Source organism: Mobula hypostoma, chromosome 20 (assembly GCF_963921235.1).
Source record: "Mobula hypostoma chromosome 20, sMobHyp1.1, whole genome shotgun sequence".
Lineage (NCBI taxonomy): Eukaryota > Metazoa > Chordata > Chondrichthyes > Myliobatiformes > Myliobatidae > Mobula > Mobula hypostoma.
Genome location: NC_086116.1, coordinates 33,455,829 through 33,483,593, shown reverse-complemented (window position 1 = coordinate 33,483,593; position 27,765 = coordinate 33,455,829). Strand labels below are relative to the sequence as shown.

General features: G+C 42.8%; 1 protein-coding gene across 1 annotated transcript in view; it reads left to right on the top strand.

Annotated features, from left to right (window-relative positions):
- The window catches only part of bend7 (BEN domain containing 7), a 62,066-nt gene that overhangs the window by 24,400 nt on the left and 9,901 nt on the right, over positions 1–27,765 (top strand). Inside the window, exons 5-7 of the mRNA XM_063072155.1 lie at positions 3,141–3,430; positions 20,617–20,842; positions 25,820–25,939. Of these exons, the coding sequence (XP_062928225.1) occupies positions 3,141–3,430; positions 20,617–20,842; positions 25,820–25,939 (636 nt within the window). The remainder of the gene's footprint in view (positions 1–3,140; positions 3,431–20,616; positions 20,843–25,819; positions 25,940–27,765) is intronic.

The following is a 27,765-nucleotide window of genomic DNA, read 5'->3' as shown; positions in this document are numbered from 1 at the left end:
GAATGTCCAGGGTGGGTGGGGTCTTCGATTATATTAATTCTATTCAGGCGGCAGAAAGTGTAAAGCAGAGTTAATGAACGAGAGGCTAGTTTTTGTGATAGATTGGGCTCTGTTTGCAGCTCTCTGCAATTTCTTGTGGTCGCAGGCAAAGCACCAAGTTTGGATACATCTGGATAGGATACTTTCCGTGGTACATCTGTAAAAAACTGGTGAGGGTCATCTGGGATATGCAGAATTTTCATGGCCTTCTGAGGAAGCAGAGGCGCTGCTGTGTTTTCTTGGCTGTGGCCAGACCAGGGCAAATCATTGGTAGCAGGAACTTGAAATTATGTTAGCTGTAGTGTTGGGCCTCTGAGCCAGATGCTCGTGGATTCAAATTCCTTTCCTTTTGAGATTTAAGAACAAAATTCTAGGTTGGCACTCCAGTGCCATTCTGAGGGAGCCTTTCCACCTTTGAGCTAGCTTCCTTCCCCTCCCCCCAGCTTTTTATTCTGGCATCTTTCCCTTTCCTTTCTAGCCCTGAAGATGGGTCTTGGCCCGAAACATCAAATGTTCGTTCATTTCCATAGATGCTGCCTGACCTGCTGAGTTCCTCCAGCATTTTGTGTGTGTTGCTTAAGATGAGGATTGGCTATTTGTCACATATACATCAAAACATTGAAACTGACAATGAAATATGTTGTTTGTATCAATGACCAACACAGTCCAAGGATGTGCTGGGGGCAGCCCACAAGTGTCGCCATTCTTCTGGCGATCAACAGATCATCTTTGTTATAGGGACAAAATTAAGGGACGTTTATCAGCCAGGACAACAGGAGGAGCTCTCTTGTTCTTCAAAGCAGCACTGTGGAATCTTCTCCATCTACCCAAGGGACCAGACAGAGTCCTGATTATCTAACAGTTGGCTCCTACACCAATGCAACACATCGTGCAGCAGTTAAGGAGTAAGGGGCTTGTACTTTCTCCATGTGACCATGCGGGTTTCTTCTGGGTGTTCCGGTCTCCTCCCGCATTCCAAACGTGTGGGTTAAGGTTGGTGAGTTGTGGGCATGCTGTGTTGGCGCCAGAAGCATGGCAATGTTTGCGGGCTGCCCCCTGTACGTCCTTGGACTGTGTTGGTGTTTGATGCAAATAACGCACTTCATTTGTATACTTTGATGTACATGAGACACATAAAGCTTGAGTAAGCATTTTCGAGATAGATTTAATGAAAGTTTATAATGAGATTTGAATTTTTTAATAGAAACTTGGGGCAACTTTTTTCTTACACAGAGGGTGGTGAGTGTTGTGTATTTACTACATCAGTTAATTTTGAGTAATCTTGTAAGTATATTTGATTAAGCATTCTTGTTCGTTTCAATAATTTATTATGGGTTATATGTATAAATATGTAAATTGCATACGTCATCATGCTACCACGTGATACGTGCGCACCAGCTTAAAATGAACTCAAAGTTAGACCCGCATTCCCGGTTTCCCACGTCTTCCTTTGAATTAGTTTAATGTTTTGAAGTTACAAATCAGAACAGTGAGTGTGTGGAGGAAGCTGCCAGAGGAAATGGTTGAAGCAGATACAAAGACAACACTTAAAAAGCACTTGGAGCATTACAAGGATAGGAAAAGGTTTAGAAGCTGATGGTCCAAACACTGACGAGTGGGGCTTGCGTAGATGGAGTGTCGTGGTTAGCCTGGACCAGTTGGGCTGAACAGCCTGTTTCAATGCTGTTAAGTGGTTCACTTCAAGACACTTTAGGAGTAAACTCTTTTTACCATTTCTTGCGACATCTTTTACAAAATCGGAAGATCCCAAGCTGCTTTACCACTAATTGCATTGTCTCTATTGCGATGCAGAAAATGCAAATTTATGTAAATGACACACATAAGCAGTGACGTAACAACTGTAAGAGTCATGTTGGATGAAGGTAAAATGTTCACCAGGACGGTGGGAAGAAGCCCTTTGCACAAAAGCAAAATTATAGTGTTTTTAAACATTCACCTATGATGCCAAATGTGTTTTGGTTAAATAAATGTCATTAGTTACATAATTTTCTCAACCAGAGAAGTACGGCAACAGTTTTGCTTGTGCAGTGAGCTGTGGATGCAGCTCAGCACATCATGAATCCAGCCTCCCTTCCATGAGCTCTCCCTATATTTCTTGCTGCCATTGTAAAGCAGCCAACATAATCAAAGACTCCCTCCCACCCTGGACATTCTTTGCCCCGACAAAAGCCTGAAAGCATGTACCAAGTTGAGGACAGATTCAATCTCACTGTTATCAGACTCTTGAACAGTTCCCTAGTACGATAAGTTAGACTCCTGACCTCAATTTTCCTCATTATGGCCTTGCACCTTATTTTATTTAGTTATTTATTGAGTTAGAGCACAGAACAGATCCTTCTGGCACTTTGAGCCTTGCTGCCCAGCAACCCCAATTTAACCCTAGCCTAATCACAGGCCAGTTAACCTATCAACCCATACGTCTTTGGACTGTGGGAGGAAACCAGAGCACCTGGAGGAAACCTATGTGGTCACAGGGAGAATGTACAAACTCCTTACAGACTCTACCAGGGGATGAACTTGGGTCGCTTGTACTGTAAAGTGTTGTGCTTATTTTCTGCCTGTGTTACACTTCTTTTGTAAGTATGACAAAAGATATAGGAGCATCGAGTAGGTTCCACCATTTCATCGTGACTGACCATTCCCCTCTCAACCCCAATCTCCTGCCTTCTCCCCGTAACCCTTCATGCCCTGACTAATCAAGAATCTATCAACCTCTGCCTTAAATGTAACACTTTATTCTGCATTCTGTTATTGCTTTACCTTGTTCTACTTCAGTGCACTGTGTAGTTTATTGATCTGTATGAACAGTATACAAGATAAGCTTTTCACTGTATCTGTATGCACGTGCTATGTTGGTGCCAGAGTGTGGTGACACTTGCGGTCTGACCCCTGCACATCCTTGGACTCTATTGGTCATTGATGCCATCGATGTATTTTTTTGTATGTTTCGATGTGTATGTGTTAAATGAAGCTATTTTTAAGGCGTTAAAATAATGTTTGGTACATTTCTAATTCCAGAATTAAATCTTTATAAACACAGCAAATGTCAGAATCTTGCACCTGTGTTATTATTTCCACAGGTCCTCAGAATGCAGTTCATGTGGCATCCACCCACACAAATCCATTCCGGTCAACTTTGCTACGGAATAAAATCATTAAAAAAAGACTGATCCACAGGCTCAGGCCTGTTCCGGCTCAGCCCAGTCGGAAGTTTCACAGTCAGAACGTCAGCGTGCCACAGGCAGAGAGGAACCACGCATTGTCCACGGAGAGGTTGAACACAGACATGAACCCAAGGCAGGCTGCACCAGCCCGAGGAGAGAGCTGTATTCCTGAAATGGAAAGCATGCACAACAGTGATCTTTTAGAGGTAGGTGCAAGTATTTTAAACTCCCGCTCTCTGTACCATGTAGAACAGAGCTTCATTTTCCCCAGGAGAAGCTTTATAAAGCATTGGTTAGACCATACTTGGAATATTGTGAGCTGTTTTGGATGCCTTTACTAAGAAAATATGTGCTGGATTTGGAGAGGGTCCAGAGGATATTCATGAGAATGAACATTGACATGAAAAAGTTAATATATGAGGAGCATTTTGATGGTTCTGGGCTTGTACTCACTGGAGTTTTGAAAAATTGGGAGAATCTCATTGAAACCAATTGAATATTGAAAGGCCTAGATAGAATGGACATGTAGAGGGTGCTGCAGATAGTAGAGGAGTCTAGGATCATTGGGAACATTTAAAGCAGAGCCACAAACACAAGAAAATCTGCAGATGCTGGAAATCCAAGCAAAATGTGCAAAATGCTGGAGGAACTCAGCAGGCCAGGCAGCATGTATGGAAAAGAGTAAACAATCGATATCAGGTTGTGATGAAGGGTTTCGGCCCAAAACGTTGACTGTTTTCTCTTTTCCATAGATGCTGCCTGGCCTGCTGGGTTCCTCCTGCATTTTGTGTGTGTTATTTAAAGCAGAGGGTTATCAGTTCCTGGTTAGTATGTGTGACAAAGGTTGCCGGGAGAAGATAGGAGAGTGGGTTTGAGAGGGAAAATAAATCAGCAATGATGGAATGGCAGAGCAGACTTGATGGGCTGAATGGCCTAATTCTGCTCCTGTGCTCGCTCTATGGAAATACCTTCATTCTATCCACCTTTTTGCAATCTCATCAGATTCTGCATCCCACTATGATTTCTGTGCTCCTCCTATTTAGGCATAGAACATTGTAGCACCGTATTGGCCCTTCAGTTCATGATGTCATGCTGACCTTCTAACCTACTCTAAGATCAATCTGACCCTTCTCTCATACATAGCCCTCCATTTTTCTATCATCCATGTGTCTATCAAAATGTCTCTTAAATGCCCCTTATGTATCTGTGTCAACCATCACCCATTACAGGACATTCCACGCACCCACCATTCTCTGTGTTTTTAAAAAAAAACTAACTCTTTTACCTCCCCTATACTGTCAACTCGTATTAGCCATTTCTGCCTCGGGAATAAGTCTCTGGCTATCCACTCATTCTATGTCTCTTACCATCTTGTACACCTCTCATTCTCCTCTGCTCAACCTATCCTCATAAGACATGCTCTCTAATGCAAGCAGCATCCTAGTAAATCTCCTCTGCACCCTCTCTGAAGCCTCCACATCCTTCCTTTGATGAAGTGACCAGAACTGAACATAATATTGACATCTTGACTATCCCAAAATAACTCAAATGTCAAAGGGTCTGCATTCAATTTCTGAGGTCTAAACTTTGAACTTTGCAGTCCTTTCCCTAAACTTTTCCACTTCTCTCCCTTTCATACCTTCTTTAAGGCACTCCTTATAGTGTGTCCTGTGTCTAAATATTTTCATATATTTCCCTAGTTGTGGGTTTGGCAGGAAACTTGGTGAAATGTTCAGTGTACCTGGTTATTTCAACATTATATTCTAACACAGTACTTTCATACATGATAAAATTATTATTTATTTAAATTCCAAATTGTTAATCTGAGTTTAAATTCCACAGTTGTTAAGGCATTCGTCTAGTGATCTGAAGGTTGCTAGTTCGAGCCTTGGCTGAGGCAGTGTGTGTGTCCTTGAGCAAGGCACTTAACCACACATTGCTCTGCGACGACACCGGTGCCAAGCTGTATGGGTCCTAATGCCCTTCCCTTGGACAATATCGATGGCGTGGAGAGGGGAGACTTGCAGCATGGGCAACTGCTGGTCTTCCATACAACCTTGTCCAGGCCTGCGCCCTGGAAACCTTCCAAGGCGCAAATCCATGGTCTCATGAGACTAACGGATGCCTATTTATTTATTTAGCGATATAGCCCTTTGAGCTGCACTGCCCAGCAAACTCCCAACAACCCTGATTTAACCCTAACCTAATCATGGGCCAATTTACAATGACTAATTGACCTATCCAGTATGTCTTTTGACCGTGGGAAGAAACTGGTGGACCCAGAGAAAACCCATGTATTTTATGCGGAGGACATACAGAGACCCTGCATAGAGGACACCGAGAGTTTGGAGTTCGTGGCGAGCTGTAATAGTGTTGCACTAACTGCTACACTGCCATGGTGCCCACAGTTGCTGTGGTGGGAATTGAACTCTGGTCTTGTCAAAGTCAATGTTAAGTTCATACGTGCACAGGTGCAATGAAAAGCTTGCAGCAGCATCACAGGCCCCAGAGCATCAGATGAGCAGCATTCATAAGAAAAATCATAAATTAAGCACAATTTTTACAAAGAACACAATTCAGACATTAAAACAAGTCAGAATGTCCAAAGTGGTTCTAGTGGTGGTAAACTGTAGTGATGAGGGTAGTGCCAGTTGGTTCAAGAACCGAATGGTTAAAGGGAAGCAGCTGTTCTTGAACCTGGTGGTGTGGGACTTTGGGCTTCTGTCCCTCCTGCCCGATGGGAGCTGTGAGAAGATGGCATAGCCCGGATAGTGAGGATCTTTGATGATAGATATTGCCTCTTGCAGACACTCCTGATGGTGGCGAAGGATGTGCCGGTGGAGTATTGGGCTGAGTCCACTGCACTTTGCAGCTTTTTGAGTTCCTATGCATTCAGATTGCCATACCAGACCTTGATGCAACCAGTCAGGATTTTTTCAAAATAAAATGTTGTTGGTGTTTGATGGCATGCAGACCTTATGGAGCCACCCACTGGCCGGGATCGACCATGGATATTGCGTCCTGTCTGTCTATGTGATACGCAAGCCAGAGCAGAACGATATGGATAGCTCTTGTATTGGACTCCCTCTCTCCACATGGCCGATGAATGCAAAGGAATGGCAGAGACTGATACAGTTTGGCACCAGTGGCATCACAGAGTTGTCAATCAGTATTGAACTCAACGTTCAGGACTGCTTTAGGGACTCCAGCTCCGAATTTTTCCTCTAGGTTAAATCCTGAAATCTTCCCCAAGAGTGGGAATATAGCTGCAAGGCAACGGAGGTATGAGATCAGAGTTTTCCATCTCCTAGATAAGCTACCAACCGCAGCTGACATGTGCCATCTGCCTTAACCTCCTAAGAAAGTAGAGACACTGGCACACTTTTTCTGTGATTATATCTATGTGCTAGGCCCAGGACAATTCACCCGATATGTTGGCGCCCAAAAATCTAAAACTGACCCTTTGACTGAGCTGTGTCTGCACTTTTTCTGGTAGTCAGTACTTACAGATTGCAGGTAAAACTTGTATTCTGTACCTTACCAAAATTAATTTATTAATTATTCTGCATTTCAGTGAAGCCATGGTTCAACTATCTCTCCATTCCCCCCACCAACAGTGCCTCCATGTATCAGAAGATCTCTCTCCGATCTGAAAGCGTTGACTGTCTTTTGAGGGAGAGAATTTGATTTGACAACTCCCTTACAGTGAGGAAATGTTTCAGATCATCTTTCCTGAATGGTCTGAATTAGACACTGACCACATCTGAGAACATTTCTGTATTCAGTATGTAATGGTCTTCCCAAAACTACCCACCAATTTATCCTCGGATAATAGGTCTGTACAAACTCTAGGAAGAGGTGCAGTCGACGTTTCAGGCTGACACCCTTCGTCAGGGCCTGAAACGTCGACTGCACCTCTTCCTAGAGATGCTGCCTGGCCTGCTGCGTTCACCAGCAACTTTTATGTGTGTTGCTTGAATTTCCAGCATCTGCAGAATTCCTGTTGTTTCTGTACAAACTCAATAGGATTTTTAAAGCACGTTTGCACCTTGAGGACTAAATAAATTATGCAAGTAATTCCTGATGAGATTCTCGAGCTGATTAAATACGATAATGCAGCGTTATCAGTATATCCAAATAAGAACAGTGTCTGTGCAATATGTAATTAAATGCGATGCAGTTTGCTTTGAATTTTTCCCACTATAATTAATTGAAACACCTGTTTTGCACTTCAAAAGATGCCTATTTATTATTTTGCATTGTAAATTTGTAATTAATCTCCTGGGAGCAAGAATGAAGAATCTGTGGGTACACAGTGTAGTATAAATACAGACAGAACTGCAATCTTCTCCAGCTCCAAACCAAAAGCAGAGGGTTGTACACTCTGCCAGGTCCATCGTTGGCTCTAGCCTTCCCACTATCCAGGATATCCTTAAAAGGTGATACTTCAAGAAGGCAGCATTCATCATTAAGGATCCCCATCACCCAGGATGTTTTCTCCTTTTCTCGTTGCTACCATCGGGGAGGGGGTACAGGGGCCTGAAAACACACACCCAATATTTTAGAAACAGTTTTTCCCCTATCCCATAGAATTCTGAATGATCCATGAACATCTCCTCACTTTTTGCTTTCTTTTTACACTACTTATTTATGTTTTTTTATTTTTCTCATTGTAACTTCTTTTGATGTGTTGCAGTATACTGCTGCCCCAACACAACAAACTTCACAACATAAGTCAGTGATAATAAACCTGATTCTGATTCTGAGAAGCCCAACTCTCAGGAACAAGTTACCCTTCAACTATCAGGCTTCTGATCTGGCATAGATAACTTTACTCAGCTCGTCTCTGAATGAACTGATTCCACCATCTATGGACTCATTTTTAAGGGTTCTACATCTTCTCAGTATTATTTATTTCTGAGTGGTCGGATGGAGATACATCTCACCAGAGGAGGTATTAGGCGCTCCTTCCCTCCGCTGGTCTGCAGGTCACCCTCGGGCAAGGTTTAGCCCCCTGATCACGGGCGCGAGAAGCCATGGGAGCAGGTGGTGGATGGTTGTATGAGCAGCTGATGCATATCACAAGTCCTGGTTATGCAACCACTGACACCAGGCAGGCAATCTCTGAAGAGTATTGATAATGGCTGGGGTCACCTGTCTTGTAAAGGCACTGCCCAGAAGAAGGCAATGGCAAAACTGCTTCTGCAGAAAAAGTTTGTTAAGAGCAATCATGGTTATGAGACCATGATCACCCACGTCATACAACATGGGACTGAATTATGATGTTATTTATTTATTTACAGTATTTGTTTATTTGCAGTTTGTCTTCTTTTGCACATTGGTTGGTTGTCAGTCTTTGTGTTTGGTTTTTCATTGATTCTATTGTATTTCTTCATTCTACTGTGAATGCCTGCAAGAAAATGAATCTCAGTTTAGTATATGGTGACATATATATACTGTAATAATAAATTTACTTTGAACTTGCATATAAATGAGTCTCAGGGTAGTATATGGTGATACATACGTACTTTGATAATAAATATACTTTCAACTACTCTGCTGGCCGGCTGGTGGCGCAGTGACATCAGCGCCAGACTCCGGAGCGAAGGCTCTCGAGTTCGACTCCAAGTCGGGCCACCCCACCGAGCACGCTTTCCATCCGTACCGGGTTGAGCGTCGAGCTAGCCACTCGGCCTCGTAAAAAAACAAGGGTCGAGTAAGGAACGTTCAAATCATGACCTGGTTAGTCCAAAAGGAGACCAATCCTGACACTATGCGTCAGACAAGGGTGGCTGACTGTCTGGTGTGACATGCTAGGAAGGAAGGAGCTGCTCTGCTGCCCCATTCATTGGTTAAGTTCTGCCCGGCTGCTCAGCGTTTATATCTAACTCTGTTCTCAATGTCAATACTGAATTTGCTTCCATCATCCCTTAACACAGTGTGTTTTTCATCAGGACTTCACAGCTACTTCCCGTCAATCATTCGGTTCTTGAACCAACTGGCACAACCCTATTCACTGCAGTTTAGCAACACTCTGACCATTTTAATCACTTCAAATCAATCATTATGTTCTCTTCTACACTCCGATACTGAAGAATGATGATAAACAATCTTGAATCTTTGCACTTCTGCTCTACGCGTGTTCTTTTTTATATAAAATTTATGCATAATTTATGTTTAATTTGTTTTTTCTTCTTGTCATTGCTATTTATATGAGGCTCTGTGCCTGTGATTCAAGATTCAAGATGGTTTATTGTCATGCATCAGTACACGAGTGTAAAGGAATAAGAAATGATTGTTAGCTCAGATCCAGTGCAGCACAAATAATACACGTTAAGCATAAAGAACACAATAAAAGAAACAAAAATAGCACAATAGATTTAAGTATGAAAGTAGGCCTTTAAAGCACAATGTACCAATAACACACACGTAGGCTGATTGTATGTACATAAAGTGACACCAGGTGATGGGTGTGTAGTGGTGGAGTGGGTTGGTAGTTGGAGATGTTGATCGATCGTACTGCTTGGGGAGAGTAACTGTTTTTGAGTTTGGTGGTCCTTTTCCATATATATGTCTTTGATGGTGGGTAGGCTGGTGGCAGTGATGCGTTGGGCAGTTTTAGCAACCCAATGTAGAGCCTTCTTGTCCACTGCAGTGCAATTTCTGTACCACATGGTGATGCAGCATGCTAGGATGCTCTCAGCTGCGCACCTATAGAAGGTTCTGAGAATAGGTGTGCATAGACCAGCTCCCTTCAGTCTCCTCATAAAGTAGAGGCATTAGTGAGCTTTTATGCCTGTGGAGAATATATCCTGGGACCATGAGAGGTTGTGTATCCACAGGCGTTTGAAACTTGTCATAGTTTCTACTGCTGTGCCGCTGATATGAAGAAGTCTGAGTGGTGCAGGTTTTCTTGAAGTCAGAATCAGGTTTAACATCACTGGAATATGTTGTGAAATTATTATTATGTGGCTGCAGTACATTACAAAACATAACAAAAACTAAATTACAAAAAGAATATATATATCTATTTAAAATGTTATATTAAATAAGTAATGTGAAAAGAGAAAAATATTGAGGTAATGTTTATGGGTTCGACGTCCAGTCAGAGATCGAGTGGCAGAGGTAAAGAAGCTGTTCTTGAGTCATTGAGAGTGTGCCTCCAGGCTCTGTACCTCCTCCCTAATGGCCCCAATGAGAATGGGGCAAGTCCGAGGGGATGGGGTCCTTAATGATGGATGCCACCTTTTTGAGGCATTGCTCCTTGAAGATGTTCTGGATGCTGGGGAGGCAAGAGCTCATGATGGAGCTGACTGAGTTTACAACTCTCTGCAGCTTATTTTGATCCTATGCAGTAGCACTCCTGACCCATACCAGACGGTGCTGCAACTAATTAGAATGCTCTCCATGGTACATCTGTAGAAATTTGTGAGCGTCTTTCGTGACATACCAGGTCTCCTCAGTCTCCAAAGAAAATATAGCTGCTGCCATGCCCTATTTGTAACCGCATCGATATGGTGGGCCCAGGATAGATCTTCAGAGATGTTGACACCCAGGAACTTGAAATTGCTCACCCTTTCCACTTCTGATCCCTCGATGTGTGTTCCTTTGTCTTACCCCTTCTGAAGTCTCCCATCAATTCTTTACTCTTACTGACATTGAGTGCAAGGTTATTACTGCAACACCACTCAACCAGCTGATCTATCTCACTACTGTACGCCTTCTCGTCAATGTCTAAAATTCTGCCAGCAATAGTTGTGTCTACTACAAGTATGCTTTCCATTGCACCTCTGCACATATGGACCTGTGCGTATGACAATAAACCTAACTTTGCGTATAAATCTCTGACTGCTTTACTAATCATCTTGACTTGTTGGGAAATTGTGTTTTACCTTCTGCAGTCCCTCCATCAGAGCCTGGTTAGTTCTAATGTCTAAGGGCTGGAGTTATAAGGAGAGATTGAATGGTCTGAAAAGCATAAACACTAGCAATTCTGCAGATCTTGAGTCACGCATTCAGAATGCTGGAGGAGCACAGCAGCTATAGAGGGATATAAACAGTCACTGTTTCAGGCCAAGGCCCTTCATCAGGATGGAAAAGAAGGGAGCAGAAGCCAGAATTAGGCTTCATTTGTTCTCACTGGAAAGTAGGAGGTTGAGGGGTGACCTTATTGAATATAAATGGTCCAGAGATAGGATGGATAATTGGAATCTCCTTTTCCCAGTACTAGAGGCACGTATTTAAGGCAAGAAAGGGGATAACAGTAGCATAGTGGATGACTCAATTCTTTACAGTGCCAGCAATCAGGATTCAGTTCTCGCCGCTGTCTTTAAGGTGTTTGTAAGTTCTCCCCATGACTGTGTGGGTTTCCTCCCATGTTCCAAGAATGTACGGGTTAGGGTTAGTAATTTGTGGGCATACTATGTTGGCGTCAGAAGCATTGTGACACTTGTGGGCTGCCCTCAGCACGTTATATATTATTAAGTATATGATAATGATGAAGCCTCTGGGTCAACTATGGATGTTGTGTCCTAGCTGTCTAGGTACGCAAGCCAGAGCAGTACGATATGGAGAGTAAGCTGTTACCCATGTAGCAAGCTCCACCTGTCCATGCATATGATCGATCCAAAGGAACGGCAGAGGCCATACAGTTTGGCACCAGCAGTGTCGCTGAGTTACCAGTCAGTGTTGAGCTCAACGCAGGACTGCCTTAAGGACTCCAGCTCCAGACTTTCCCTCTGGGTTTACTCCCAAAGCCCTCCCCATGAGTGGGTATAGCTGCAAGGCAGCGGAGGTTTGTGATCAGAGTTTTCCTTCTTTTTGATGAGCTGTCAACCACGGCAGACAAGCCCCGTCTGCCCAAAGCAACTAGTTTTAAGGCACCAGTAATCCCACTTTTGTCCCTTCTCCTGTCGGTAGAAACAATTCTGACGGGCTTAGTAGCTAAGCCACATATGAAGGCCAGGAGCTGGACTTGGTTGTCAGAGATGAGACACGAAAAAATCTGCAGATGCTGGAAATTCAAGCATCTCGAAGGGTTTCGGCAGAAATGTCAACTGTACTTCTTCGTATAGATGCTGCCTAGCCTGCTGCATTCCACCAGCATTTTGTGTGTGTTGGTTGAGGCTATTTGAGGCACACACCATTGGGAGCTAGCAATAATTATAATGATTATTAGTAGTATTATTATTCTTTTGGTGTAATATCTTGATCCAAAACTGATCTAGGAAATTTACAAAGAATAAAAACTGAAATAATAAATTTTAGAAAACTCTATGTACACTCGAACACACTTAGATTAACACTACCTAGGACAGAAGGAGGAAGAGGAACAACAGACATTAAAAATTTACACAACAGTCAAATAAAACTTCCAAGGATATATTTTTATCAATGAAAACAGGAGCACTCCACATGAGCATATGAGATTCTGATCAGAAGTACACACACTAAATTTAAATGAAAGCGCAATCCAAGAAAATGAAATTATCGCTACTGAAGAAAAGGTTCACCAATGGAAGAGATCCCCATGATCTGCATGATCTGAGCAGACTAGATGTTGACAAGGAAGCATTGAATGCCTGGGTCAGAGTTGGAGACCTCTTCCCAGAAACAGCAGTTCCTTGTGGCAATAGAGGACCAGTTGGTTAACACAAAAATGATCAAAAATGCGTAATAAAAGACCAGCAAATTCAAGATAGTAATGCAGAAAATGCCAAGAGAAGCCAGAAACAATTGTCCACATTACAGGATCCTGCAGCAGTTTAACTCAATCTGATTACTTATACAGGCACAATCAAGTGGCAAACATCATTCACCAAAAACTTGCTCTAAAATACAAACTCATAAGAAACACCACACCTTACTATAAATACAAACCTGATCCAATCTTAAAGTCAGAGTCCCACAAGTTATATTATGACCGATATGTTATTGCAGATAGGACAATGCATAATAACTGTCCAGATATAATAATACAGGATCAACAAAGAAGACAACTTACTTAGTACATATAGCCATTCCAAACACACACAACATACAGAAATCAGTAAGTGAAAACCACCAGAAATATGCTGAATTATAAGAGGAATATGAAGGACTACAGAACATGAACAGGGTCCCAGTAGCAATATCTACAACTGGTATCATCCCAAGGCACTACACAGCAATGTTTATGTAAATCTCCATAAAGCCACAGTACTAAACACCAATAGAATAGTCCAAAAGTTCCTAGCAATTGAAAAATGAGTGTGCTTTACTATGCCCGATCCTCAGGTTTTACTGGTTTGAGCTGAGAAAATATAAAAATACAATAATGATAATAATTTAATTGAGCACTTCGCATACAGATGTAGTTCAAAGTGCTTTACAACGGGATAAAGGTGTAAATATGAAAATAAAATAAAAAATAAACATGAAAATCAAAGACAATAAGATGTTAGTTCAAAGCAAGGTTAAATAAATAGGTTTTAAGCTGGCATTTAGTGAGTGTGATCTGATAACCACTACGGAGATGTAACTGAAAGGAAACAAAAGCTGTGAACTACATGTTCAGGGTACTCAATGAATATTTGTTAAATTGTTTTATTATTGTCACCTGTACCAAGATGCAGTGAAAAGCTTTGTTTTGCATCTCTGAAGATGCAAAAGCCTGAAAGCACCTGCCACTAGGCTCAAGGACAGCTTCTATCCTACTGTTATCAAACTCTTGAATGGACCTCTTATACAATAACATGGACTCTTAACCTCATAATTGACCGTTTTATGATCTTGCACTTTTTCGATTAACTGCACTGCACTCTTTCAGTGGCTTTTGCATGTTTATTTACTTATCGAGATACAGCATAGAACAGGCCCTTTGAGCTGCGCTGCCCAGCAATTCCCCAATTTAATCCTAGCTTAATGATGGGACTATTTATAATGACCAATTAAACTACCAACCGTCACAAATTTGGATTTTGGGAAGAAACAGGGAGAACATACAAACTCCTTACAGAAAGCAGGAATAATTTTCTGCATTCTGATAGCAGACATCCCACCTCTCCCGGAAGTTCCGGGAGTGTCCCGCATATTAATAGTGGCTCCCTGATGCCCGCAAATTATATGCAATATCACAGTAATCCATTTTTTTGAGAGCGAGTGAGAGAAAGCAAGAGAGAGCGTGAGAACGACCGCAAGAGAGAGAGAGAGAGCGCCATGGCAGAGTGTTCCAAAAAAAGAAAATATAAAACGTACGTCACCCCAGACCACCCTAAAGTGTACCCCTGCCTAATAAGGGTCAAAAATAATGACAGTGTTGCTCGCTGCTCTGTTTGCAACAGTGACTTTTCTATTGCCCATGGTGGGTTAAGACTGTAAAAGACATGTTGAGGTGAGTTTAACAGGTGTCATTCGTTTATTAGCATAACTAACGTTATTTAAACGAGCTGGCTGGCTGCTAAGGAGCTACTGTATTGCAGACATCCCACCTCTCCCGGAAGTTCCGGGAGTCTCCCGCAAATTGATGGTGCTACCTCCCTGAAATGAGTTTTTACAGGGTGGGATGTCTGTGATATTGTTTTCCCTTGTACTACCTCAATGCACTCAAAATTTTAGGGACAGTTTCTTCCCCTTCACTATCTGATTTCTGAACAGTTCATGAACCCTACTTCACTGCTTGGCTCTTTTATGCACTAATTTAATTTCTGTTTTTCTTATGGTAACATAGTGATTTTAATGTATTGTACTGTGCTGCTACTACTGCAAAACAGCATATTTCATGACATACAGTACTGTGCAAAAGTCTTAGGCACATGTAAAAATTCTGTAAAGTGAAGATGCTTTCAAAAATAATGATTTAAGTTTCTTAATATCAAAAAAATTGCTATAGAGAGCAATAATCAGTAAAAAAGCTAAATCAAGTCAATACTTGGTGTGACCACCCATTGCTTTAAAAGCTGCATCAATTCTCGTAAGTACACTGCCGTGTAGTTTTATAAAGAAATCTGCTGGTAGGATGTTCCAAGCATCTTGGAGAACTTGCCACAGTTCTTCTGCAGGCTTTGGCTGTCTCACTTGCTTCTGTCTCTCCAGGTAATCCCAGACAGCCTCGATGATGCTGAGATCACGGCTCTGTGGAGGTCATACCATCTGAAACCATATAAAAAATCTAGGGTGCCTAGGACTTTAGACAGTATATCAGAAATTCTAATTCTGAATCTGCTTCATTATGGTCTTGCACTTTATTGTATAACTGTGCTATAATTTTTCAGAACCTTTTACACTTTACTCTGCATTGTAATTTTATTTTACACTACCTCAATGCACTGTGTGATGATCTGATCTGATGGACAGCATGCGAGAAAAGCTCCTCTCTGAATCTTGATACACATGACAATAATAAACCAACGCCAATTCCAATCACGCAAGTCATTTTATCACATTAGCACATTGAGGTAGTACAAGGGAGAAACAATAACCAAATTAATTATTCCAGTTACAGAGAAAGTGCAGTGCAGGTAAACAATAAGATACAAGGCCGCGATGAGGTAGGTTGTGAGGTCGAGTCCATCGTATTGTACTAGGGGACCATTCACTAATCTTATAATGGTGGGACAGAAGCTTAAGCCTGGTGATATATGCTTTCAAACTCTTGTATCTTCTGTCTGATGGGAGGAATGCAAGAGAGAATGTCTGGGGTGGGGTGGGGTGGGTTTCTTAAATTATGCTGGCTGCTTTACTGAGGCAGCAAGAAGTATAGACAGAGTCCATGGTGGGGAGACTGGTGAGAGCTGAGCTGAGATCATGAAAACCAGTCTCCCATCCATGGACTCTGTCTCCCCTTCTTGTTCCCTTATTTTGTCAATTTTTCAACATAAAGGAAAAGGAGGAGGGCGAGGTTTATCAATAAAGACTGAGATGGGTGCTGTAGTGAAAAGTGGGTCAAGGTGCAGAAATCAGCTACGTGAATGGACACTTACCAATAGCCAGGACAAAGTACAAATGAATGAAATAATAGGGATCGTAAGAATGGTACTGCAAAAATCATGGGTGATACAGTCGTCAAATAATTTCGGCAAATGGTTCAGCATTGTCCTCTGTGCAGAGGAGTATATAGAATGTATTCAGGATGGTTTCTTTGAGCATTATTTTGACCACCAAAAGGGAGCAGGCTCAGAATCAGGTTTATCATCACTGACACACAGTATCTTGTGAAATTTGGTGCTTGGAAGCAGCGGTACAGTGCAGTACATAAACTATTACGTAAGTTACAATGAGAAATACATTAACAAAATAGTGAGGTGGTGTTCATGGATTCATACACCATTCAGAAATCTGATGGCAGGGGTGGAGGGGGGGAGAAGATGTTCCTGAAACATTGAGTATGTGTCTTCAGACTCCTGTATCTCCTCCTTGATGGTAATGAGAAGAGGGCATGTCTTGGATGGTGTTGATCCTTCTTGACACATCACCTTTTGAAGATGTCCTCGATGGTGGGGAGGGTTATGCCCCTGACGGAGCCGGCAGAGTCTATAACCTCTTCCAATCCAGTGTATTGGTGCCCCCATACCAGACAGCAATGGAGCCAGTCAGAATGCTCTCCGCCATACGCCTGTAGAAATTTCCTAGAGTCTTTGGTGACATACCAAATCTTCTCAAACTCTGAATGAAATATGGTTACTGCCCCATGCCTTCATCATGATTGGGCCCAAGATAGATCTTCAGAGATATTGACACCCAGGAACTTGAAGCTGCTCACCCTTCCAATGCTGATCCCTCAGTGAGGACTGGAGTGTGTTCCCTTGACTTCCCTTTCCTGGCTACTTTGTGTATGTTGTCTGGTATAAGGACTAATTAATGATTTCATTGAAAAAGACTTCCTCAGAAAAAGTGGTAATAGCGTGGTAGAATTTTAAGTTAAATTTAAAGGTTTGCAGTTGTACGAGAGGTTGGTGAGGCCGTGTTTTGTATCTTTTTATTTAAAGATACAGCACGGAACAGGCCTTTCCAGCCCTTCGAGTCACACTGCACAGCAACCCCCAACAACCCCAATTTAGCCCTAACTGAATCATGGGATAATTTACAATGACTAGCTGATCTACCCGGTACTACTTTGGACTGTGGGATGAAACTGGAGGACCTGGCGAAAACCCATGCATTCCATGGAGAGGACGTACAGAGATTCCTTACAGAGGATGCTGGCATTGAACTCCAACAACTCGAGCTATAATAGTGTTGTGCTAACTGTGACGCCTGAGTATTATGTTCAGTTTTGGTCACTCTGCTGTAGGAAAGATGCCATTAAGCTGGAGAGAATGCAGAGCAGATTTTACAGGACAGGAAGGGCAAAGAAGGATGTGGGCAAAATGCAGGCAAATAGGATTGGTGCAGATGGGGATCTTGGTTGGCAGGGGTGAGTTGTGCTGTATGACTCAATGGGGGTGAGATAGCTTGTGCTAAACCTCAAGGTGATTACAGGTGTGTAAGGCACAGATGGCAGAAGCAGATCGGGAAAACCAGGCAAGAGGGTAACGGGCTCCGTCAGTTGCGTCTGGCATTTAAGGAATTACCTCATAAATCTCAGTGCATTCTACCCTGTACTCACTGGAGTTTAGAAGAATGGCGGGGGAGGGGGAGGAATCTTATTGAAACCTACCAAATATCAAAATGCCTAGGTAGAGTGGATGTGGAAAGGATGTTTCCTGTTGTGGAGGGGGTCCAGGACCAGAGGGTCAGTCAGTCAATGGGTGCCGTCCCGAATCCGGGGTTGGCAGCTATGCACCTCCATCTTCTTCAATCTTGAGACAGCACTGAGTACAGCCTCTCCTCCAGTTTGTTCTCGCTGGCCGCCTTGGCACCGCCCACCACCGCCCCCACCGAACTCGAGCCCGAAGCCGTGTCGGCCTCCAGCCACGGCCGCTTCTTTGAGCTCAGCCTTCCTTAGGCAGAGGCCTTGGGCAGGTCCAGGCACACGATGCAGCGCTCAAATTCATCATGTCTCTTCTGACTAGGTGCATAGCATACAATTCGTGGATACGTGGTGAGGCTTTAATCTCTTCCACGGAAGATGGCCGTTGGCTCACAAGGAGCTCATCCGCCCTTTGTCAGGTCTTGTTTTTTTTTTAGTCCTGCTGGGTGTCCTCACGCCCTCCTCACCAGACTAAGTCTGGTGGGGGAGCCGGCCCAAGTCGCCGATCACTCGGCTGCGGCCCCCGGCCAAGCACCGGGCGGCTGCTCCCCGCCGAGTCTCTCCGAGCGCCCGACGCCGGACCAGGGGGTACAGCCACAGTATAGAAGGACATCCCTTTAGAACTCTGATGAAGAGTAATTTCTTTACCCAGAGAGTGGTGAATTCTTTGTCACAAACTGCTGTGAAGGGTATATTTTTGGGTATATTTAAAGAAGAAGTTTATAGGTTCTTGATTCTGCTTTGTGCCTTATGGTTTATATTTGACCCAAGCCCTACATCAACATGGTGTCCTTAAGCTGCTGTCTACAACAGCCTAACAAGCCCCTCAGTTCAAGACTAATTAGAGATAAGTAGTAAGTGTTTGTAAACACCTATCAAACATTGAAAGGCCTAGATCAGGGGTTCCCAACCTGAGGTCCATGGACCCTTTGCTTAATGATATTGATCCATGGTATAAAAATGGTTGGGAACCTCTGGCCTAGATAGAGTGGACGTGGAGAGGATGTTTCCTATGGTGGGGGAGTCTAGGACCAAAGGGCACAGCCTCAGAATACAAGGATATCCCCTTAGAACAGAGGTTGCTAAGTCCTTGATGGGGTATCAAAGGTTGTGGGGAGAAGGCAGAAGAGTGGGGTTGACAGGATAATAAATCAGCCATGACAGAATGGTGCAACAGACTCAATGGGCAATTAGCTTGATTCTGCTCCTGTGTCGTACGGAAAGAAAGCCACTTTGCAAAGGGCTGTGGCTGAATGAGGAAGCTGGAAATAGTAGCAAGTTGAAAGAAGAGGTAGGCAATATTGTATCAATTATTGGGAGACCTGATAACTGGGAAGTTACTGCAGACCAGTATTTGCCTAGACAAACTTATTAATGTTCAGAGTAATTTAAATTATCTCTCAAATGTAAAAGAGTGAGGTATTAGAAACTTAACTGGAGGTTTTGTGCATATTTACAAATTGCTTTCTTGTGGTTTCAAGACTGTATCAGAGGTTTTGAAAATGATGAAGAGAGTGAATAACTTCATTACTTTTAGGATTAATTGGATCTCGGTATTTATCTCAATATTTATTGCTTATTTTTATTTTTGTTCACCGTATTTTTTAATTCAAAGTACATATATGTCACCATATACAACCCTGAGATTCATTTTCTTGCAGGCATACACAGTGAATCCACGAAATATAATAGAATCAATGAAAGACCACACCCAACAGGACAGACAAACAACTAACGTGCAAAAGACAAATTGTGCAAAATACAAAAGAGAAAAAAATTAAGCAATAAATATGGAGAATATGAGATGAAGCGTCCTTGAAAGTGAGTCCATACGTTGTGGGAACTGTTCACTGATGGGGTGAGTGAAGTTATCCCCTCTGGTTCAAGAGCCTGATGATTGAGAAGTAGCATCTGTTGTTGAACCTGCTGGTGTGAGTCCTGAGAATCCTGTATCTTCTTCCCAATGGCAGCAGCAAAGCAGATGGAAGTAGTTTATTGTCTTTTGCACATTAGTTGTTTGCCCATCTTGTTGTGTGCAGTCTTCCATTGGATCTATTGTGTTTCTTTGTATTTACTGTAAATGCTAGCAAGAAAATGAATCTCAAATTATATATGGTGATGTATACAGCACTGTGCAAAAGTGTTAGGCACATATATTTAACTAGGCTGCCTAAGACTTTTGCACAGTACTGTATTTGCCAATGTGGAGCAGAGAGAGAGAGTTTGTAAATCTGGCATGATCAAAGGGTGTTGGGAATGGTGAGGGTGTGGGACAGGTGGTAGAGAAGGAGTGCTGGGATGGAGATTGACATGGGTGCAGACACACCCAGCCCTGAGACACTGAACTAGTTGATTTGATTCAAAACACTTGGTTTATTGATCATTATAGAATGTCACTCTGGTGCTTCCTACTCCCTCCCTTCTTCCTTCCCTTTCCCCAACCATGATTCCCTTCTCCCTGCCCCCTTTCCATTCTCAGCCCACAGTAGAGACCCACATGAGAATCAGGTTTATCATCATGAAATTTGTTCTTTTTTTGCAGTAGCAGTACAGTGCAATACATAAAATTACTACAGTACTGTGCAAAAGTCTTAGGCACCCTAGCTATATATATGTGCCTAAGACTTTTGCACAGTACTGTATGTACTTTGATGAGAAATTTATTTTTAAGTTTGAAGGGAAAACACAATAATGTTCAATTGAGGTCCTATTCTCTCCTGGCAGCCTGAAGTCCGACTGGCAGATGGTTATGATGTGTTCATTCCCAAGTCACAGCTTGAGTCCATATTGCTCAATTACTCCCGCACTGGAAGTCTGCTTTTTCGGAAACTTGTCTCCGCGTTTTTTGATGATCGAACACTGGCGAATTCTCTTCCAAATGGGAAAAGGAAACGAGGGGCCAATGACAACAGGAAAGGTCTGGATCAAAATATCGTGGGAGCAATAAAAGGTAATATAGTAACCCATGCACTCATTTTCAACAGCTCTTCATCTCATGTTTGAGATATTTCTTTCTTTTCTTTTTGTATTTGCAGTTTGTTGTCTTTTGCACATTGGTTGTTTGTGTGTATTGTTATGTACAGTTTTTCATTGTTTCTATTGTGTTTATTTGTATTTACTGTAAATGCCCATAGGAAAATGAATCTCAGCGTAACATAAGGTGACATATATGTCCTTTGATAGTAAATTTACTTTGAACTTTTTTTTAATATTGGGAAAAAGGGCATTGCTTCTTTTATCTGAAGATGTAAATTGGGTTGCTTTCTCTGGAGTGTCAGGGGCTGAGGGAAGGCCTGATTGAAGCAAGCTCGGGACTTTCTCTTTTGAGTGAAGGAGCGTGAGAGGTGATTTGATAGAGATGTACAAGATGATAATTGGCATTGATAGAGTGGACAATCAGAGACCTCTGCCCAGGGCGGAAATAGCTAATACGACATGGTATAATTTTAATGTATCTACCCCTATCACCACCCCAGCAACGACACGCTGCCAGGGGTGGTTGTACAGGCAGATAGATTGTGGATATTTAAGAAGCTCTTAAATAGGCACATGGATGGTGGAAAAATGTAGGGCTCTATGAGGGAAGGGTTGGTTTGATCTTAGAGTATCAGGTGGCAGATCAACTGATGATCCCACTGGTGATAGCACAGGACAGTTAACATCTTAGTCCACGTGTATTCTGTAACTCTGATCTTAGAGTAGGTTAAAAGGTTGGCACAACATTGTGGGCCGGAGGGCCTGTACAGTTCTATGTTCCCTAACTCAGTGATTTCATCTATTTAATTTATTCTGATAGCATGTCCATGAGGAAATCAAACATGATGCCATCTGCCTCCACGGTGCTGTCTGTATTATCACTGCACGGGTAGAACTCCTCCCTCCTGATTAGTGTGGATCGTAATCTCTGCTTTTAAACTAACAAGATGAGGGATGAATTACAAATGAGACTGATCTAGAAAGAGTCCTACATGGCTGGCTACATCACACAGACTGCAGCCTGGAGAGATTAGTGGCAGAATTCATTACAGAGATGGGCTATTTTGAGTTGGCTGATGGCTGGGATGCGCAGATTGTTACAACGAACATTAACAGAATGAAGTGGCTACACCTCCCAGTAGATACAAGACACCAATGTTCAGGATAAGAATCACAATGTGCATTGTGGGCATACTGTGTTGACAATAGACAATAGGTGCAGGAGTAGGTTATTCAGCCCTTCGAGCCAGCACCGCCATTCACTGTGATCATGGCTGATCATCCACAATCAGTATCCAGTACCTGCCTTATCCCCATAACCTTTGATTCCGCTATCTTAAAGAGCTCTATCCATCTCTTTTTTGAAAGCATCCAAAGACTTGGCTTCCACACCCTTCTGGGGCAGAGCATTCCATATATCCACCACTCTCTGGGTGAAAAAGTTTTTCCTCAACTCCGTTCTAAATGGCCTACCCCTAATTCTTAAACTGTGGCCTCCGGTTCTGGACTCACCCATCAGCGGGAACAAGCTTCCTGCCTCCAGCGTGTCCAATCCCTTAATAATCTTATATGTTTCAGTAAGATCCCCTCTCAGCCTTCTAAATTCCAGAGTATACAAGCCCAGTCACTTCAATCTTTCGACATATGACAGTCCTGCCATCCCGGGAATTAACCTTGTGGACCTACGCTGCACTCCCTCAATAGCAAGAATGTCCTTCCTCAAATTTGGAGACCAAAACTGCACACAGTACCCCAGGTGTGGTCTCACCAGGGTCCTGTACAGCTGCAGAAGGACCTCTTTGCTCTTATACTCAATTCCCCTTGTTATGAAGGCCAGCATGCCATTAGCTTTCTTCACTGCCTGCTGTACTTGCATGCTTGCTTTCAGTGACTGATGTACAAGAACACCTAGATCTCGTTGTACTTCCCCTTTTCCTAACTTGACTCCATTTAGATAATAATCTGCCTTCCCGTTCTTACCACCAAAGTGGATAACCTCACATTTATCCACATTAAACTGCGTCTACCATGCATCTGCCCACTCACCCAGCCTGTCCAAGTCACCCTGCATTCTCATAACATCCTCCTCACATTTCACACTGCCACCCAGCTTTGTGTCATCGGCAAATTTGCTAATGTTACTTTTAATTCCCTCATCTAAATCATTAATATATATTGTAAACAGCTGCAGTCCCAGCACTGAACCCTTCGGTACCCCACTGGTCACCGCCTGCCATTCTGAAAGGGACCGATTAATCGCTACTCTTTGTTTTTTGTCAGCCAGCCAATTTTCAATCTATGTCAGTACTCTGCCCCCAATACCATGTGCCCTAATTTTGCCCACTAATCTCCTATGTGGGACTTTATCAAAGGCTTTCTGAAAGTCCAGGTACACTACATCCACTGGCTCTCCCTTGTCCATTTTCATAGTTACATCCTCAAAAAATTCCAGAAGATTAGTCAAGCACGATTTCCCCTTCGTAAATCCATGCTGACTCGGACCAATCCTGTTACTACTATCCAAATGTGTCGTAATTTCATCTTTTATAATTGACTCCAGCATCTTTCCCACCACCAACGTCAGGCTAACCGGTCTATAATTCCCTGTTTTCTCTCTTCCTCCCTTCTTGAAGAGAGGGACAACATTAGCCACCCTCCAATCCACAGGAACTGATCCTGAATCTATAGAACATTGGAAAATGATTACCAATGCGTCCACGATTTCTAAAGCCACCTCCTTAAATACTCTGAGATGCAGACCATCAGGTCCTGGGGACATATCAGCCTTCAGACCCAACAGCCTATCCAACACCATTTCCTGCCTAATATAAATTTCCTTCAATTCATCCATTACCCTAGGTCCTTTGGCCACTATTACATTTGGGAGATTGTTTGTGTCTTCCCTAGTGAAGACAGATCCAGAGTACCTGTTCTATTCATCTGCCATTTCCTTGTTCCCCATAATGAATTCACCCGCTTCTGTCTTCAAGAGCCCAATTTTGGTCCTAACAATTTTTTTTTTCCTTTTCACATACCTAAAGAAGCTTTTACTATCCTCCTTTATATTCTTGGCTAGCTTACCTTCGTACCTCATTTTCTCTCCGCATATTGCCTTTTTAGTTACCTTCTGTTGCTTTTAAAAGTTTCCCAATCCTCCGGCTTCCCACTCGTCTTTGCTATGTTATACTTCTTCTCTTATATTTTTATACTGTTCATTACTTCCCTTGTCAGCCACGGCCTCCCCTTACTCCTCTTAGGATCTTTCTTCCTCTTTGAAATGAACTGATCCTGCACCTTCCGCATTATTCCCAGAAACACTTGCCATTGCTGTTCCACTGTCATTCCTGCTAGGATATTGTTCCATTGAACTTTGGCCAGCTCCTCCCTCATAGGTGCTGGAATGTGTGGAGACACTTGCAGGCTGCCCCCAGCACATCCTTGGGTGTGTTGGTTGTTAACACAAACAACACATTTCGCTCTACGTGTGATAAATAAGCTTGAATTTGAATCAGAATCAGGATAATTATCACTGACATATGTCATGAAATGTGCTGCTTGGCAACAGCAGCACATTGCAATACACAAAATTTACTGTAAATTACAACAAAATACATTTTAAAAGTAGAGCAAAAAGAGAGCTAAAATAGAAAGACAGTGTTCATGAGTTTATTGTCCATTCAGAACTCTCTTGGCAGAGGGGAAGAAGCTGTTCCTAAATCGCTGAATGTGTGTCTTCAGGCTCCTGTACCTCCTCCCTAATGGTAGCAATGAGAAGAGGACATGTCCTGGGTGATGGGGGTCCTTAATGGTGGATGCTGCCTTTTTTGAGGCATCACCTTTTCAAAGCTGGGGAAGCTAGTGCCCATGATGGAGCTGACTGAGTTTACAACTTTCTGTTGTCTTTTACAAATCTATGCAATGCCCCCCATACCAGACGGTGATGCAACCAGTTAGAATTCTCTTCACAGTGCATCTGTAGAAATTTGCTGCAGATTCGCTCCGTCTGCAACAAGCAGGATTTCCCAGTGGCCAACCATTAAAATTCCACTCCCCGTTTCCATTCCAACGTGTTGGTCAATGGCCTCCTCTCCTGCTATTTTGAGGCCACACTCAAGTTGCAGGAGCAGTACCTCAACATCTGGGTAGCCTCCAAACTGATGGCATGAACATCAATTTCTCGAACTTCCAGTAATTTCTCCCCCTCCCTCTTCTCTCTTTTTCCATTCCCCTCTCACCGCTTCTCTTCTCCTCACCTGCCCATCACCTCCCCGTGGTGCCCCTTCTACTTCCCTATCTACCATGGTCCACTCTGCTCTTCTAGCGGTTTCCTTCAGCCCTTTACCTTTTCCACCAATCACCTCCCAGCTTCTCATTTCATCCCCTCTTCCCCACCACCTACCCATCTACCCCTCATCTGGCTTCTTCCCTCTTCCTTCCCAGTCCTTTTGAAGGGTCTCAGCCCAAAAATCGACTTTTTATTCTTCTTAGATGCTGGCTGACTTGCTGAGTTCCTCCAGCATCTTGTGTGTGTTACTATAGGAATTTGCTGGACTCTTTGGTGACAAACCAACCAAGTCTCCCCTTATGAATACAACATTTGAGTGCTTTAAACAGAGAGGCTACGGGGCTTTCAGGTCAATATGAACAGAATGCTCTCCACAGTTCATCTATAGTAATTAGTTACAGATTCGCTCTGTTCACAATGGACAGGATTTCCCAGTGACTCTTATACTCCCTGTGTCCACTCTTGACATGTCAAAAGAAAGGAACTTTCCGAGAGTCAAGTTTGAGACAACTGAGGAACTTTGGTTTTATTTACACTTCCCATTGTGAAGCTAACTTGTGGGATTTATATCGGTTTATTTTTCTCAGCACGACACATCAAAGGCAATCCTCAAAAACTGCTACACAAATCTTAGATTTGAGTCAATAACAAAATTTTAAATTTCAGTTTTCACAGAGAAATATTGCACATTAAATCAGATTGACCGAGTTCCTGGACCAAAGGATTGGATACAGATTCTCCAGGATCAAATTAAGCTGGCAAGAAAGCGCTTAAAAAGAGGTTCTGGTGAGTAACTGTACTCTGCAACCTCAAGAGTAACTGAAGATGTTATTTTGATGTAATGGCTGGCGCCTGGTACTTTTTAAATGAAGGTGTCTCTGCACACTTTTAAATGTTGTGAAATACAATGGATTCAGTTAATCAGAGCAGCTGCTGATTTGAGACAACTCTTTAAAGAACAAAAACTAATTGAGAAAATAGCTGGGATTCACTTCGTTTATTGGAGACACTATGCCGGTTAATTGGGACAGAAGACTGTTCCCAAACAGTTTCTAACTAGCGTCAGTCGAATGCATTTGTGTGGCTGTTCAACATAACACCATGCTTTAAGCAAGGAGTTTTTAAATAGCATCAGTTACGCGTGTTTGTGTTCAAAAGCAGTTATTTTTGTCACTGATAATTGGTGAGAAGTAAGCGGTAAGACAATTCAGGACCGTTTTGCTCACTGTGGTTTCAAGCATTCAGGCTTGGTGATGCCAGTAATAGTCAGGGGTGAAACTGAAACATTTTCACAACTTCAACAAGTTAGGAACTATGAAGAATTTGAAGGTATCAACAATCATCTTGAATGTTACAATGAAAACGAAGATTTGGAGGATACAATTGTCGACAACATTGTATGAAGGCAATCCATTACCTACACTAGATGTCTGCGCTGATTTTGTTCATTTACAGTCAAAAACAAACAGGGTAGTGATATGTCTCTACCAAAAGAGGTGTAAGGCACTCCCTCTGTCTGCTAGCCTGCAGGTCACCCTTGAGCAAGGTGTCGCACCTGTTTAGCCCCTGGATCAGGGTCACCTGAAGCAATGGGAGCAGGTGGTCATATGAGCAACTAGTGCATATCTAAAGTCCTGGTTATGAATCGAATTGACTTTATTACTTACATCGTCACATACATAAGGAGTAAAATCTTTACGTTACAGCTTCACCTAAGTGTGCAATGTGCAATTTATAGTAATTTGTAATAAATAGTATGTACAACAGAACAGTCAATATAGCTTAGAAATACAATTGTATCAGCATGAGTTAATCAGTCTGATGGCCTGGTGGAAGAAGCTGTCCTGGAACCTGTTGGTCCTGCCTTTTACACTGTGGTACTGTTTCCCGGATGGTAGCAGCTGGAACAGTTTATGGTTGGGATGACTCGGGTCTCCAGTGATCCTTCAGGCCCTTTTTACACACCTGTCTTTGTAAATGTCCTGAATAGTGGGAAGTTCACATCTACAGATGTGCTGGGCTGTCTGCACCACTCTCTGCAGAGTCCTGCGATTAAGGGAGCTACAGTTCCCATACCAGGCAGTGATGCAGCCAGTCAGGATGCTCTCAATTGTGCCCCTGTAGAAAGTTCTTAGGATTTGGGGACCCATACCAAATTTCTTCAAACATCTGAGGTGAAAGAGGTGCTGTTGTGCTTTTTTCACCACGCAGCTGGTACGTACAGACCATGTGAGATCCTCGGTGATGTGTATGCCAAGAAACTTAAAGCTGTTCACCCTCTCAACCCCAGATCCATTGATGTCAATAGAGGTTAGCCCGTTCCCATTCCTCCTATAGTCCACAACCAGCTCCTTTGTTTTTATGACATTGAAGGAGAGGTTGTTTTCTTAACACCACTGTGTCAGGGTGATGACTTCTCCTCTGTAGGCTGCCTCATTATTATTTGAGATAAAGCCAATCAATGTAGTGTCGTCAGCAAATTTAATTAGCAATTTGGAGCTGTGGGTGGCGACACAGTCATGGGTATAGAGAGTAAAGGAGGGGGCTTAGTACTCAGCCCTGAGTGGCACCTGTGTTGAGGGGCAAAGGTGAGGCAACCCACTCTTACCACC